The sequence below is a fragment of the Medicago truncatula genome, chromosome 1, assembly GCF_003473485.1.
Source record: "Medicago truncatula cultivar Jemalong A17 chromosome 1, MtrunA17r5.0-ANR, whole genome shotgun sequence".
NCBI classification, from domain to species: Eukaryota; Viridiplantae; Streptophyta; class Magnoliopsida; order Fabales; family Fabaceae; genus Medicago; species Medicago truncatula.
The window spans coordinates 53,705,442-53,720,246 of NC_053042.1; the positions used below are offsets into that span (position 1 = coordinate 53,705,442).

Sequence of the window (14,805 nt, forward strand, 5' to 3'; positions counted from 1 at the left end):
GATACTTGTTAAGAATTCAAAAAATAGAAACAATTGATAAATTTTTTGTATAAAAAGTTACTTTTTGATTTTTGAATGTGTTGAATATACAAATTCCAAGACAAAGTTTTTAATTATAAAACAATTTTTTTTTGAAGGAATTATAAAACAATTTTGATATATAGAAACACCTTATTTATAAATAGATACAATAAAAAGGATCTTGCTAACCAGTGCCCTTAGGATAATGATTAAGGAATCTCAAAATAGGAATTTTGTCTTAAAAATATATGATATTACTTTTGATCAAGCAACGATTATACAACTTTTTCATAAAAATTTATTTGTTTTGGATACTTAAACAATGCCCTTCGGACACCAGTTAACATTCTCCAATAAAAGAAAAAATAGTGTCTTGCTAATTTATATATTAAGGACATACATGTTGAAGAATTAAAAAGTGGAAATTTGACAATAAAAAGCATAATTGTTGTATTTACAAAAGTGAAATGCTCAAAATAAAAATTTTATCTTCGAAACTGTGTATTCAACCTATATGAATATTAAAAAGCAACTTTTTTTTAAAAAAAAATTTAACAATTATTTACATTTATAAATTTTTGACAAGTGTCTAAGGACGTTTGTTAACACGGTCATTTAAAAAAATATGAATACAAAATTGTTGTGATATAATTATTACTATATATAATTACTATATGAATACAGAAATTATCATTCTCTATAAAAATATATCCATAAAAAAATTACATAATTTATTGTTGATGATATAAAAACACAAATAAATTTTACATATTAATTAGACCCTTAATATTAAGAGTGAAGAATAATAATTTACGCATGATGACATGACACACAAGTAAATCCTTGAAAAACAGCTCACATCACATCACCACACAACATGTTCTCCTTTATCCTCTGCTTGTAGTACCTATAGCAAGTAGCCACCCAATTAAACAAACTTCCTCTATAAATACAACCAATATTCACAAATTAGCTAGATTCAATTCAAGATGAAGAGGCAAAGAGGTGCTAGTGTAAATGGTGTTAACAACCCCAAGAATCTTCCCAATGTTGAAGATGTAGTAGCAATGGGGAAGAAAAAAGGAAAGCAAGAGGGTGAACAAAAGATGGAGAAGGAGGAGAGGAAGGAAAACAGAGACATAAGTGAGGGTACAACAACAATAAGGGAGGGTGTGAATTGGAATTGGGAGGAATATATGCCATGGTTGGGAGGTGTTGTGGATGAACAAATGTCATGGGGTTCAACTTGGTTCCCCGGGTGGGATATGGATTTCATGGGTGAAGCTTTTAATAATGCTCTTTATAATGATGTTGTTTGGGAAGATGATATCTGGAATCTCAAAAATCAAATTCCAATTCCATTACATGGAAAGAGATTTGAATTGGAGTAGAAGAGGTACAAGTTTTTCAGCTTCGTTTAGGAAATTTCACTATTTTCATGTCAATTTTAGAAATATATATGTGAAATTCACTAGTTATTATATAATTAACTTACCCAAGCTATCTAATTATAAGCATCTTTGTTTGAGCTTAATTATATTTACACTTGTGTGAACAAAGAATGATTAATGGATCCATTAGAAGCAAGCAACTGATATTTATCTCTAGCTGCTGAAATATTTTTCTATTCGACTTTATTTATATCTTAGTTGAACTTTGGATTATTATATGTATTTTCCTCTATACAAGATTGAAGTAATCTGTCAACACTTTCAAGAAACATTTTGACAAACCGGTAATTTAAAGAGTACTGATATATGTACAACCATTTGAGACAACTTTGTTGATAACTTTCAATTTCTCTCTTTTCATTGGTCCAAAACAATAGAGAGAGAAAAATAAAGAGAGAGAATAAGAATAGAATATGAGTATGAGAGAGAAAGTTGTCAAAAAGTTGTAATAAAATTGTTGTACAAATATCATTTCTCTAATTTAAACTGCAAATAGGTCTTATGTGTGGTACTGGCCGCGGTCTAAGTTACGGTTCACTTACAATATGGTTACAGAAACTCCAAAATCCTTGATAATACGGGGTTCCGCTTGTGTAACATAGTGGATTTTATGTTATATAACATTGTCCAATAAGGATATGCCACGTGGCACACCCTTTTTTTAAAAAAAAAAATCAATTAAAGCTGATGGAAAGAAACACGTGAGAGAGTAGAAACTGAGAAAACGCAACACGCTTCTCTTCTCCTTCTCCTCTACGACATGAACTCACCACCCACCTTCAACTATCCTCCGCCACCGCCGACACCTCCCTCAGCCATCGACCACCTTTCCCCTTCTTTTTCTCCCATGCGACAATCTCTTTTTCAGATTTGATGAAATTTGATTTGGAATGGATTTTGAGATTCATTAAGGAAAATCAATTAAAGCTGATTCATTGAGGGTTTTTATTGTTGAGATCAGTAGACTAATAAGTAATAACAACACTTTCAGTTGTCTCTTGAGTGATGGGTTGATTTAGGATATTTTAAATTGTGACAAAAATAGTGAAAAAGGGTTACAATGATGTTGCAGAGAAATTGAAAATATGTGAAATTGCTATTATTCAAAATTGAGCATTTGTTATGAAAACTGAGCATCTTATGAAAACTGAGTTATTTTGCTGCTATTAGAATGCTGAAAATCTATGAAATTGCAGCTATGTATAACAATTACCAAATGTGGAGATTTTGAGATAAATGAGTGTGTATCAGATAATTAAAGAATTGGATGCTCGATTCCAACCTCTCTTTCGTGTGTATGAGATAATTAAAGAATAAAACTATGATTTAATACACGAAAAACAAAAGTGCTGCAACCTGCTATATGTATTTGGGAGTAACTTTCTTTTGAAAATTGTTCTTTAGGCATCTTAGAAAGTGAGCATCTGTTATGAAAATTGAACATCTGTTATGAAAACTGAGCATATGTTATTTTGCTCCTATTAGAAATTGCTGTCAAAACTGTTAACTGAAATGCTAAAATGCAACTGAAACAATTCAATAAGTGAAAAAACGCATAAGCGAAAAATGTACAAGCTAAAAAACGCATAAACAGAAACGAACAAATGACAGAAACTCAATAAGCCGTTGTTACAAATGATTCAAAGTAAGAAAATATGCATTCATTCCATTGCAAAATAATTACAAAGATGCCGCATATAGGCGTAACATCCAACAGAACAACCAAAACCAAAACCAAATTCCACACAAAAATTCAAAACAACCCCACTAACGAAACAATGCTAAATAGCGTAAGATATGACATTGAAATTCAATGATGACCTCCGGAATTCAGACCCATAACTATGCCATAACCTACAAAAACTACAACACCACAAACCGGAACCCCCCCCCCCCCCCCCAAGACACCTACAACAGCCATAATAGACACAAAACAGCAACAGAAAACAGATATCAAACCAGGAAAAAAAAACAGCAAAAACAGTTGCTGCACTGTCATGACAGCCGCAGCGCCCGTGCCCCCTATGCATTCATTCCATTCAAATAGGCTGGCCTCCCTATTGCCTACATTAATAACAACTTAAAAATTAGAATCACGATACTTGTTAAATGTATGAATAGTTCCTTATGAATTTGCTTTTGAAATTACCATTAGCATGACAATGTAATTGACTTGATCCTCATGTGCTTGTGGGGGCTCATAAGTTGGAGGCGACGCAGAACAAGATACTCCATCAAACTAAAATGATTATGTAAAATTATTAAGCTAAGATACATGCATAATAATATTGTAACTAACATTAGTGCTTCAATTTAAGTAATCTCTATTGAACATATAAACATGCAGTAACAGAAAATAGGTGGACATTCACCAAAACAAGTAAAATTAAAACAAGTACTCTAAATACCAACTCATATACCTGTGAACTTTTTTCTTTACGTGGAGCGCAACTAGATGTAGCGCGACTTTGCTGGTTTTCCAGAAAACTTTTGTGTCGCTTAATTCGCTTTGAACCGGGTCGTACCCTGAACCCCTTTGCTTGCAGAACATCTGAACTCACAATTTCTGAACGACCACCATTATCACCGTTATCGGCTCTCGTATATTTTCCTTCATATGCATATCTTTTCTCCTTCCTTTTTAGCCCTTCCTTACACGTGATGAGATAAAACCGCAAGTGCACGGTCTTACCGAAGTAGTAAAATATGAGTATCGTTCCGACAGGGAGTTATGAATTCAATTAACTTTAGATAATGATTAGACTGAAGATTTTATAAGGTAGAAAGGTTTGTATTTTTAATTGAAAGTAAATAATAAAATAAAAGATAAAAGCCTTGGGGTCATTGGTTCATCCTAACGACAAGTCCTTCTCAAACCAAACTATTAAACTTATAACTTTATGTTAGACCTAATTTCTCAAGACAGTTTCTCTTTTGTTCCTCTAGCAACCAAGCCTATTTCGCTGACTTGATTACTATTAGATTTTGGTTCCTCTAACAACCAAGCCTATTTCGCTGACTTGATTGTTATTAGTTCCCTTGAAGATCGAAACTATATGTCTCAAAGATTGCAAAGCCTATTTCGCTGACTTTGCAATCCTTGTCTAAATTCACTTGTTCGAATATCAAAGCTCCACTTTCGTTTTATGAATTGATATTTGAGATGATGGATAAACAATTATCAAACCCTCCACTTTCGTTTCCACAGTTTGATAATGGTTGATCCATGTTAAAGCGGTGAATTTAGATAAGGAATTAGGGTTACATAAGATTAAGGTTTAAAGCTTGGTTTGATTAGGATTATGTCATTAGACTTATCCAACAATCCCAAGACAAGAGAAGTCTACTCACTGACGTTCATCGTAGACAAGGAGAAGAAGAGAGAAAGCATAAAAGTAAATAACAATAAAGTAAATGAACTTTTATTAGAAAACAATTGTCACATATTGCATTCCAAGAAAAGATGAATAATTGTGATGGCTAGCTACTCTATTTATAGCACACATTTGACTTAAAATCTAAGCAAGTATATTCTAAGAATATTCCACGAGAGATTGCGCGCTAAAATAGAATAGCTCAGAATCCAAGCAAAAGCAGCAAAAGGTGTTCTGGAGGGTGGCACGGCCGTGCCAAGGCTAGCACGGGCCGTGCCAGGCTTCTGACTTGTGGGAGACGTATTTTGTCTCTCAATCTTCATATTTTCGTGTCCAATCGGCTCCAAATCCCTTTCTTTTGCTCCAAGATTCAATCCATCCAATATTCTTTCCTGAAATATAATAAATTGCAATTTAAAGTAAACTATCCTAAAAAGGAAATAATACTAATATAAAATTATATAAAATCTAAATAAAACTAAACTAAAAAGCATATTAAAATAGTATATAAATGACTCATCAAACTCCCCCACACTTGAATCTTTGCTTGTCCTTAAGCAAAAGGCATAAACATAGTAGCACTAACAGTTATATCAAATGACAATTTCAATTAAAGCACATGTCTCCTCAAGGGCTTAAATTCCAAATGTACACTAATCACAAACTCAAGCATTTCTTGTAATTTTTATTCAACCCAACGATCAAGTTTCAAGTGAGTGTGTGTGTGTAGTCCAACCCTTTTCTTGCTCCTGTATAAGATAGGCATTATGAGGAAACATGGTCTAATCCTAGCACTAAACCAACCTAGAAAGATTCCTTCTATAATTCATATAAGAGAGATGGAAGTATTTGAGGATCTTTGTTCTTTGCCATTTACACATTTTAAGTTCTTTATTTAAGGAACAACATCTTCACGTAGGAGGTCGGAGGGCCTACCCCCTTCCCCAATCTAGATCCAATGGTATCCCTTAAAACATCATCTTCACGTAGTAAGTCGGAGGGCCTACCTCCTTCCCCAATCTAGATTCAATGATGCTTTTTAAAGTTTTTTTCTTAAGATATCAATCATCTTCACATAGGAAGTCGGAGGGCCTACCTCCTTCCCCAATCTAGATTCAATAATGAGATCTTTGGAATTTATTTGGCTTTTGGGTTTTTATGAACTCCCTTATACTAACTTATACTACTGGCACTTTGAGAATCTTTAAAGGTTAATGCACCACTAAGATTAAAACGCGTTTCCTTAAAATACCTATTCATACATTTACTCAAGGGAAGCAACTTTTGTGTTTTTCTCATTGGAGAATTTTATTCACTTTAAAACAAGATGTGGGTATATCAAGAAGACTTAGAACACAAGAGTTTGCTTTCATGTACAAGAATCAACAAAATAAGAGGAGACAATGAAAATTTTTGTGTCATGATATTTTCAATAAAAATTAGCTACTTAACCATGCCTTTTACAATAAAACAAAACAAAAGAATAAAGTTCAAGGGAGTTTGGAAACACTACGACTAAAGACACTTTATTAGGCTCCCCCCACACTTAGGAGAAGCATTGTCCTCAATGATTCAAAATAAGAGAAATGAAGAAGAAGAAGAAGAAGAAGAAGAAGAAGAAGAAGAAGGAGGAGGAGTAGTAAGAGAAGAGAGGAAGAGGAAAGCTCACATTTTTCATTGAGTTCTATAGGTAGGACCTTGGAGGTGAAAATGGTGCATCATGTTCCGAAGTATTTGGTTATTTTCTTCGGATATGCGGTTGCCCCTTAGGACATAATTCCTTAGTCCCGACAATTCAACACCTTGCCTTAGTTGCTTGGTGCTTATCCTCTAGTCCTCGGTATGCATCCATGCCCATCTTGCATTTTCATTTGTTTATCCGGCATCATGGTCATGGTGCTCCTCATCATGGTACAATTGTGCACCTTCCTCTTCTTGGTGCAAATGTGCATCTTCCTCGCCTTCATTATCGTGTTCTTCATGTACCTGTGGATCATCAACAACATACAACAAATTTTCTTCCACCTCGGTGTTAGTCCGAGATGGGTTAGAAAGTATAATCAAAATAGGCACATTGAGTTTGAGTGCGTAGGACATGGGTGGATGGGGCTTAATGAAGTTCATAAAGATAAGGGTCTTTATGTTAAGCCTATTGTTTCCCTCAATTTTGGTAATCCCTTGGTCCTCACCCACTCCTAATTGCCTAGCTATGTATGTGATGATACCACCCACAACTATCTCTCCCGTACTATCAAACCTATTACCGTCATGGGAAAGGTAATCAAGCAAGTAAAAGCATGTGTTAACGAGGTGGTTGTTAAGCATGGCCCACGACATGAAGAGTTCATCCGTCCTAGTGTTCCTCAATTCGATCCTACCCCAAATAGTGCAAGTCATTACCCTTTGAAGGTACCTAAGCACCGGGTTGTGAATATGGCTAGCTTTGTTTGAACGTGTGTTAAATTGCCTAAGGTTGGTGATATGTTCCCAAAAGGTGGCGGGTTGATAGTCAACCGGCTTAAGACTTTGATCCCAAGAGTCGTGGATGAACCCCGTGTTAGCGAAGCTCATCTCATCACAAAAGTGTTGGAGAGACATCTCGTAATCAATGTTCATAAGCCGGAAAGAGATTCTATGATTAGGGTTATCAAAATTCATCCTATCCTTTGTAAAAATGATAGAACTTAAAAACTCATAGGTGAAATTTTCATAACCCCGCATAGGTCTTAACATAGCAACCCACCCTAATCGTCTTAGAAATTTAAACACATTGTCACTAAGGCCTAATGTAACCAAGTCATAATTATCAGGGTACCTGCAAGGATGTAAAGATTTATAGATGAGATTTTTATACCTATCCTTTTGCTTGGTGTCCTTGAATATTATGCCATGATTATTTGCCGGTACTTGCTTCTTTGGGGAAGGTCCTCTTGAAGATGTTGCAACTTCTTTTCCACTTCTTTTGGAAGCCATAGCCTTGACCTTGGTTGGACTTGGTGTGGTTGTGGTGAAGGTTGGGGTTAGTGAATGTTTTTGGTGGAAAGGGTTGGTTTAGTGATGGGGAGAAGGTTTAAGTGAGTTGGAGGGGTTGGGTTGTGGAAATTGGTAATGAATTTGAGGGTTTTTGGGTGAGGTTAATGGGGGCTACGAATTTGGATGATTTTTGAATTGGGTGGATGAAAGTTGTTTTTGAATGAAGGGTTGTGGTTGGAATGGTTTTTGTGGTTTATGGAGGTTTTAGAGAGAAGGTGGAAGGATGAGAGATGTTTGGTTTGGTGAATGAGGGAAGAAGAGGATGAAGAATGAGGTTTAACCTTACCTGAGGTCGGGCACGGCCGTGCTGAGATTGGCACGGGCCGTGCCAAGTTCCTGGAGTTTGGCTTGGTTTTGGAGAGGCAAGGTCTGGCACGGCCGTGCTAGTGTGAGCACGGGCCGTGCCAAGGTTCTGGGCTCCGGAGCTTCAAAATTTTCTGTTTTCTTGAATCATGCTCGGACAATTCACCATCTTTTTGAGTGTATTGAAAAAGCCTCGCCCTGAATTGAGCGGTTTGAGAAAGGGGAAAGAATTGGGCAAGGAAAGCTCGCCTCATTTGGTCCCATGAAGTGATAGAACCAATAGTCAATGAATGAAACCAAGCACTAGCTCTATCCCTTAAGGAAAAAGGAAAGAGGTGCAGCCTTACGGCCTCTTGGTTTTCCTTCAAAGTTCCACTGAGTTTTAAAAAAATTGAAACATGAAGATTCGGATCCTCAGTGGGTGATCCGAAAAATTGATTTTGCTGCACTAGGTAAATAAGTGCAGGCTTTATTTCAAATTTACTACCCTCAACCGTTGGGTACACAATAGCATCGTACGACTCATCTGAAGATGTGATTGCATACTCTTTGAGAGCACGTTTCTCATCCATGTCGTTATTATTGTCTTTGAGCCATGCCTGAAATCAAAACGGTTAAAGATAGAAAATAAAAAATAAGGAGAAAGGGAGGGAGAGATATATATATATAAAATAAAAATAAAATAAGATAAGGAAATAAAATATATTATAAATATATAAAAAAATAAAAAAATAAAAAGGTAAGAAAAAGGAAATAAAATATTTTATAAATATATGTATATATACTATTTTATATATATATATTTTTTATATTATATATATATATTTTTTTTTAGACTAACCACTATTAAAAAGTTAATCAAATTACAATAACTCCCCGGCAGCGGCGCCAAAAACTTGATGAGATAAAACCGCAAGTGCACGGTCTTACCGAAGTAGTAAAATATGAGTATCGTTCCGACAGGGAGTTATGAATTCAATTAACTTTAGATAATGATTAGACTGAAGATTTTATAAGGTAGAAAGGTTTGTATTTTTAATTGAAAGTAAATAATAAAATAAAAGATAAAAGCCTTGGGGTCATTGGTTCATCCTAACGACAAGTCCTTCTCAAACCAAACTATTAAACTTATAACTTTATGTTAGACCTAATTTCTCAAGACAGTTTCTCTTTTGTTCCTCTAGCAACCAAGCCTATTTCGCTGACTTGATTACTATTAGATTTTGGTTCCTCTAACAACCAAGCCTATTTCGCTGACTTGATTGTTATTAGTTCCCTTGAAGATCGAAACTATATGTCTCAAAGATTGCAAAGCCTATTTCGCTGACTTTGCAATCCTTGTCTAAATTCACTTGTTCGAATATCAAAGCTCCACTTTCGTTTTATGAATTGATATTTGAGATGATGGATAAACAATTTTCAAACCCTCCACTTTCGTTTCCACAGTTTGATAATGGTTGATCCATGTTAAAGCGGTGAATTTAGATAAGGAATTAGGGTTACATAAGATTAAGGTTTAAAGCTTGGTTTGATTAGGATTATGTCATTAGACTTATCCAACAATCCCAAGACAAGAGAAGTCTACTCACTGACGTTCATCGTAGACAAGGAGAAGAAGAGAGAAAGCATAAAAGTAAATAACAATAAAGTAAATGAACTTTTATTAGAAAACAATTGTCACATATTGCATTCCAAGAAAAGATGAATAATTGTGATGGCTAGCTACTCTATTTATAGCACACATTTGACTTAAAATCTAAGCAAGTATATTCTAAGAATATTCCACGAGAGATTGCGCGCTAAAATAGAATAGCTCAGAATCCAAGCAAAAGCAGCAAAAGGTGTTCTGGAGGGTGGCACGGCCGTGCCAAGGCTAGCACGGGCCGTGCCAGGCTTCTGACTTGTGGGAGACGTATTTTGTCTCTCAATCTTCATATTTTCGTGTCCAATCGGCTCCAAATCCCTTTCTTTTGCTCCAAGATTCAATCCATCCAATATTCTTTCCTGAAATATAATAAATTGCAATTTAAAGTAAACTATCCTAAAAAGGAAATAATACTAATATAAAATTATATAAAATCTAAATAAAACTAAACTAAAAAGCATATTAAAATAGTATATAAATGACTCATCAACACGATACACTACCGTCTTCTTTTTTGTTTGCGAAACGTACTCTAACTCCGAAGCCCACACAGAAACTATAAGCAAGCCAAAATTTATTAGCCTCTTCCATAGAATCAAATCTCATTCCAATCTTTGGTTTCCAATCAACATCTGAAGATGCCATATTTGATCAAACTATCCAAGGAACCTAAAAAGTAAATAAAGAACATAAGGCATAAAAAACAATTCATACAAAACATTAAGTAAAAAAACATTAAAACAGAATGAATGATAAGAACAAAAAAAATTCAAGGATCAATCAATCCCCTTTGCCTATTTCAAAACAACAACAACATGAGTCAAGCTTAAAAAAAAAAAAAAAAAAACAGAGTATATGTAGACATTGCAATGGATTCTATACATCCTGAAATAAAACCCTAAATTTCCTAAATTCAAATCCTAATAAATTGAAACTAGTTCAAAAACGGTTGTTTTATCTTCTTGATCAAGTGTTGTTATTCTCTATTTTCATATAAATTTTGATTTTATTTTGGGTTAATCTCATTTCTATGACCATATCAATCATTCTAAAGAAAAAGATAAAAGAAAAAAAAACCTTATGATGACACATTCATGGCAGCTTGACGGCGGCGGCGGTGACCGACGGTGGACGGAAAACTGATGATGATTATGGTGAGTGAGTTTGTTTTGAAGTGGAAGGTGGAAGCAAAAGGGTTGGCGCGCGCGTTTTCTATTTCATTGGTTCTCTCACTCACGTATTCTCTTATTTTTCTTTAATTGATTTTATTTTAAAATGATGTGCCACGTGGCACACCTTGATTGGGCAATATTACATAACATAAAATTCACTTATGTTACACAAGTGGAACCCAATAATACGGTTGTAGTTACAGATGACAATATCTTAAAACATTATTTTTTAGAGGAATATCTTTTAAATTGTATAATCAGGAAAATAAATTTTATCCAAAATAAAATATGTACGTGAATCTAGCCACATCAATTTCAACTTCTAAGCCACACATTAACAAATACTAGTAGAATAAAATATCCGAAATTATTTTGGAAATTCTTAAATGCGGCTACTATTGTACAGCAGAAGTATAATGTTTTTTTTTTTTTTTTTTGCCTAAAGAAGCCAAAGGCTCAAGATAGACTTATCAAAAAAAGAAACTTCAATACAGACTAGGAGACTGTAGGGATAACACTTCTAGTAGGATGTGTTAAAACTCAAACATATCTAAATTAAAAATCGTAAACTAGTCCAAAAAAATACAAAACATTGAATATTATTAAATGTTTTTTAATGTCTTTTTTGAAAACAACTTGAATGAGATCTGATTGATTTTTCAAAACCAAACCAAACCATTTATAAATTTTTTTATATTTTTATTTTTTTTAACAGAATGAGGCAGTTAAATTGGATCGGATTCATCAATTTTTTCTAACCAGTCGTCCAAAACCGAGCCACGTGTAATATACCAAGTTGAATATCTCACTTGGTATAAAAAAAGTAAAAACTTGTTAATTTCGGTGTTAGAAAATATACTCTCTTGATGGCAAGTGTATGAATTTTCAGATTAACCTTTTACTAAGAAGAAAAGGTCAGGGAGAGAATGGGCAAAATGTAGGGCCAGTGATGTTCTTGGCTACAATTTATGGTAAAGAATGGGGCAGTGATTATCACATAGTGCACTGGTTAGTTATTCTTTAAACTAGATATAATTTGAGTTTTATTCATATATATTTATTTCATAATTAAGACCTGCAGTTTCTAGGAATATTATATAATTGTCTTTTAACTAAGAATAAGTTGAGAGTGAAAACTAATATTGACTACAGTTTGGGTTCAGTAAAAGTTGAGCATACTATTGTTTTGAACATTTATATCAACATTTCAATAATATTATTAATGCTAACTGATAACGTGGTGTCATTAATCGTTAACATGAACTTAAAAGATTAGTTGCATATGCTCGAGCAGTGCAAATTTGTTGATGAAACTCACGTTTCAGGAGGAGATTAGTCCATACAGATGGGAGGTTAGTTGAACAAATTTTTATAGTTAATTTGTTTCAACTTTCAGTTGTAGATTAGAGTTTGATTTCCTTTCAAAGACTACTGAATTATTCAAACAATGCTGCAGCGCCTTTTACAAACTCCTTTAAACAACTATGATGCAATCATTCTTCTCTACAAGGACAAACTCACATATCCTCGGAGGCTTCTCTTCTCATCAGAAATTGGTCACGGTATGGGTCTTAATAGTTGGTACTTTACAGAATTATACATTCATAAAATGGTTCAAGGGTGAGGGGGATGGATGACATAAGTTGACAATGATAATCATTTGTAGCAAGGCAGTGTACAATTTGATTAGGCATAGCAGGTTTTTCTGCGTGCATGATAAAACATTCTTGACTTTCGAAACGAATAAGACAAGGATGACATTGGTTTCAGTATGCTTAGAAATTTATTTTCAATACCCCCCTCACATTATCGTCTTCATTGGCACAAGCTTAATTACCTTATCAAATGATACTCTCGTTGGAAATATAACATGACCAAGAGTTGCTAAAGGACGTGTTGGTAAGTTCTTCGACCCTTTTTGTTTCCTAAAGATTTGAAGGGTAGGCGGCCAGAGGAAATTAAAAATAAGTTGCTGGTAGACTTTGATCCATCAAGGTGCTTTATCAAATATTTAGAGGTAAGTACAATTAAAATTTTGATTTTGAACATACTGGTATTGTTTCCCTCTGTTGGTTGAGGAAGGACACGACCTTTGAAAGGTGAAGTTGGAAAAGGGTTTGTGAGTATATTACTTTCTCAAGCCACCAAGGCTCGCAAATTAACGTCGATTATGTATAAATGAGAAAATTTTGTCTCTTGTCAATTTTACCAATTAGAAAAGCAATTTTGGTTAGCAGGAAGAACACAGTTGAATGTAGTAGGACCGGTCCAGTCGAGCACAAGAGTTTGTGTAGATTGGGGCACATGGATTCTCCTCCCCCAGCTTCAACTTTCGACGGCCCATAAAGAATGAAGAGTTCCAGATTCTTATATAGTGTAAAGAAGCTGATGCAGTGTGGCGTAAATTATATGTTTCACGAGTTTTTCCGACCCTAATAGGGTATAAATTGACTTTTTTAAAATTATCGATGAAACGGAAACTGCTTAAAGTTGCCACTAGTATGTGCCAACACAAATACATTAGTCAAAACGTGAAATGATCTCAAATTTTCTGTGTTTATATGTTTCTTGCTAGATAGCATCTCTTGTTAAAACATGACGAGGATGAACAGTTTTGAAGAAGTAAATTGATGGCAAGATAAAATTATTATTTGTATTGATACTATAGTAATTAATAATATTATGAAAAAAGATAAAAAAAAAAAACTCGTTTGTTTCTGTTTATTAATTTAGAATTGTTTCACTTGACATGAATTCCATGTGTTCGAGTGTGCGTTCATTTTATCAATCTTGCACTCCAACGCTCTTATGAAACGATAATAGATGAAAAATTCAAGTAATAGATTCTTGAAATCGGATTGAAACCAAAAACTATCAAGCAAATTAGAAACACGAAGAAAGTGAACAGGGAATATATACACAAGATTTACTGAGGTTTGAAGCAACACATTTATAGGAATTTCTAAGAAGGAAAATCACAACTCCTCATTTGAACACTATTTTTTTTTTCCTCTCTTGATCAATAATTTTATGAAACATCACATTTTTATCCTTTTACAAGGATATAGCAAGCTGATATACAAGTAGCTAGCCGATACAAAGATAATTATTATAACAAAAAAAAACCAATCAACTTAACCAACAACAAACCCAACCTTTGGTTGGGAAAAATGAAACTCAACTAACAAACTAATCAGGCTTAACCAATTATTTAGTACAGAAGATCTAGCATAAATAACAAATGCCAACTGCACTTTGATTTATTAAAGGTATAAACTAGAGATATGGATGAAAGCAAACTGCAAACCTATATATAATGTGAGTTCACAATGTGAGGGATTGTTTTAGAGCCTGTTTGGTTTGGCTTTTCAGCACCAAAAAGTGATTATACAATCTTTAAAAGTGAAAAACTGAATTTTCAATGGTGTTTGGTTTGGGTTTTAAGAATTGATTCTATCCTCCAAAAACAATTATCTTTAAAGCTATAAATCCTAACTTCTAGGATCAATCCTACATTAAATTTTCTATTTTGATTATTACAACCTATTATTTTCCTTTATTGCCCTTTATCAATTCTCCTTCTTTTTGCTTTGTAATTTAATTTGATGAATCAAATTTAATTAGAAAACTTAACGAACCAAATTAGCGTCCAAAAAAATGTTTATGGTCATGACTTACCAAATTTTGAATTTTTCTTTACGGTGTCCCCATTCAGATTTACAATATTTTTTCTTTTACATTTCTTTTACGCTATACTTTATCATTTTTGGCAACTAACTCTAGTATTATTTAACTTAAATATATTT

The 14,805-nt window shown here is 33.9% G+C and overlaps 1 protein-coding gene across 1 annotated transcript; it reads left to right on the forward strand.

The window, feature by feature from the left end:
* The first annotated feature begins 839 nt into the window (after window positions 1-839).
* Window positions 840-11,028, forward strand: LOC25485493 (uncharacterized). The gene is made up of 2 exons (XM_013614722.3): window positions 840-1,417; window positions 10,929-11,028. The coding sequence occupies exon 1, from the start codon at window positions 1,011-1,013 to the stop codon at window positions 1,410-1,412; it is 402 nt and encodes a 133-aa protein (XP_013470176.1). The 5' UTR covers window positions 840-1,010; the 3' UTR covers window positions 1,413-1,417; window positions 10,929-11,028.
* The last annotated feature ends 3,777 nt before the right edge of the window (window positions 11,029-14,805 follow it).

Bases quoted from the DNA above. Each gene is read 5' to 3' on its own strand.
- LOC25485493 (XM_013614722.3), top strand. From the start codon at position 1,011: ATGAAGAGGCAAAGAGGTGCTAGTGTAAATGGTGTTAACAACCCCAAG.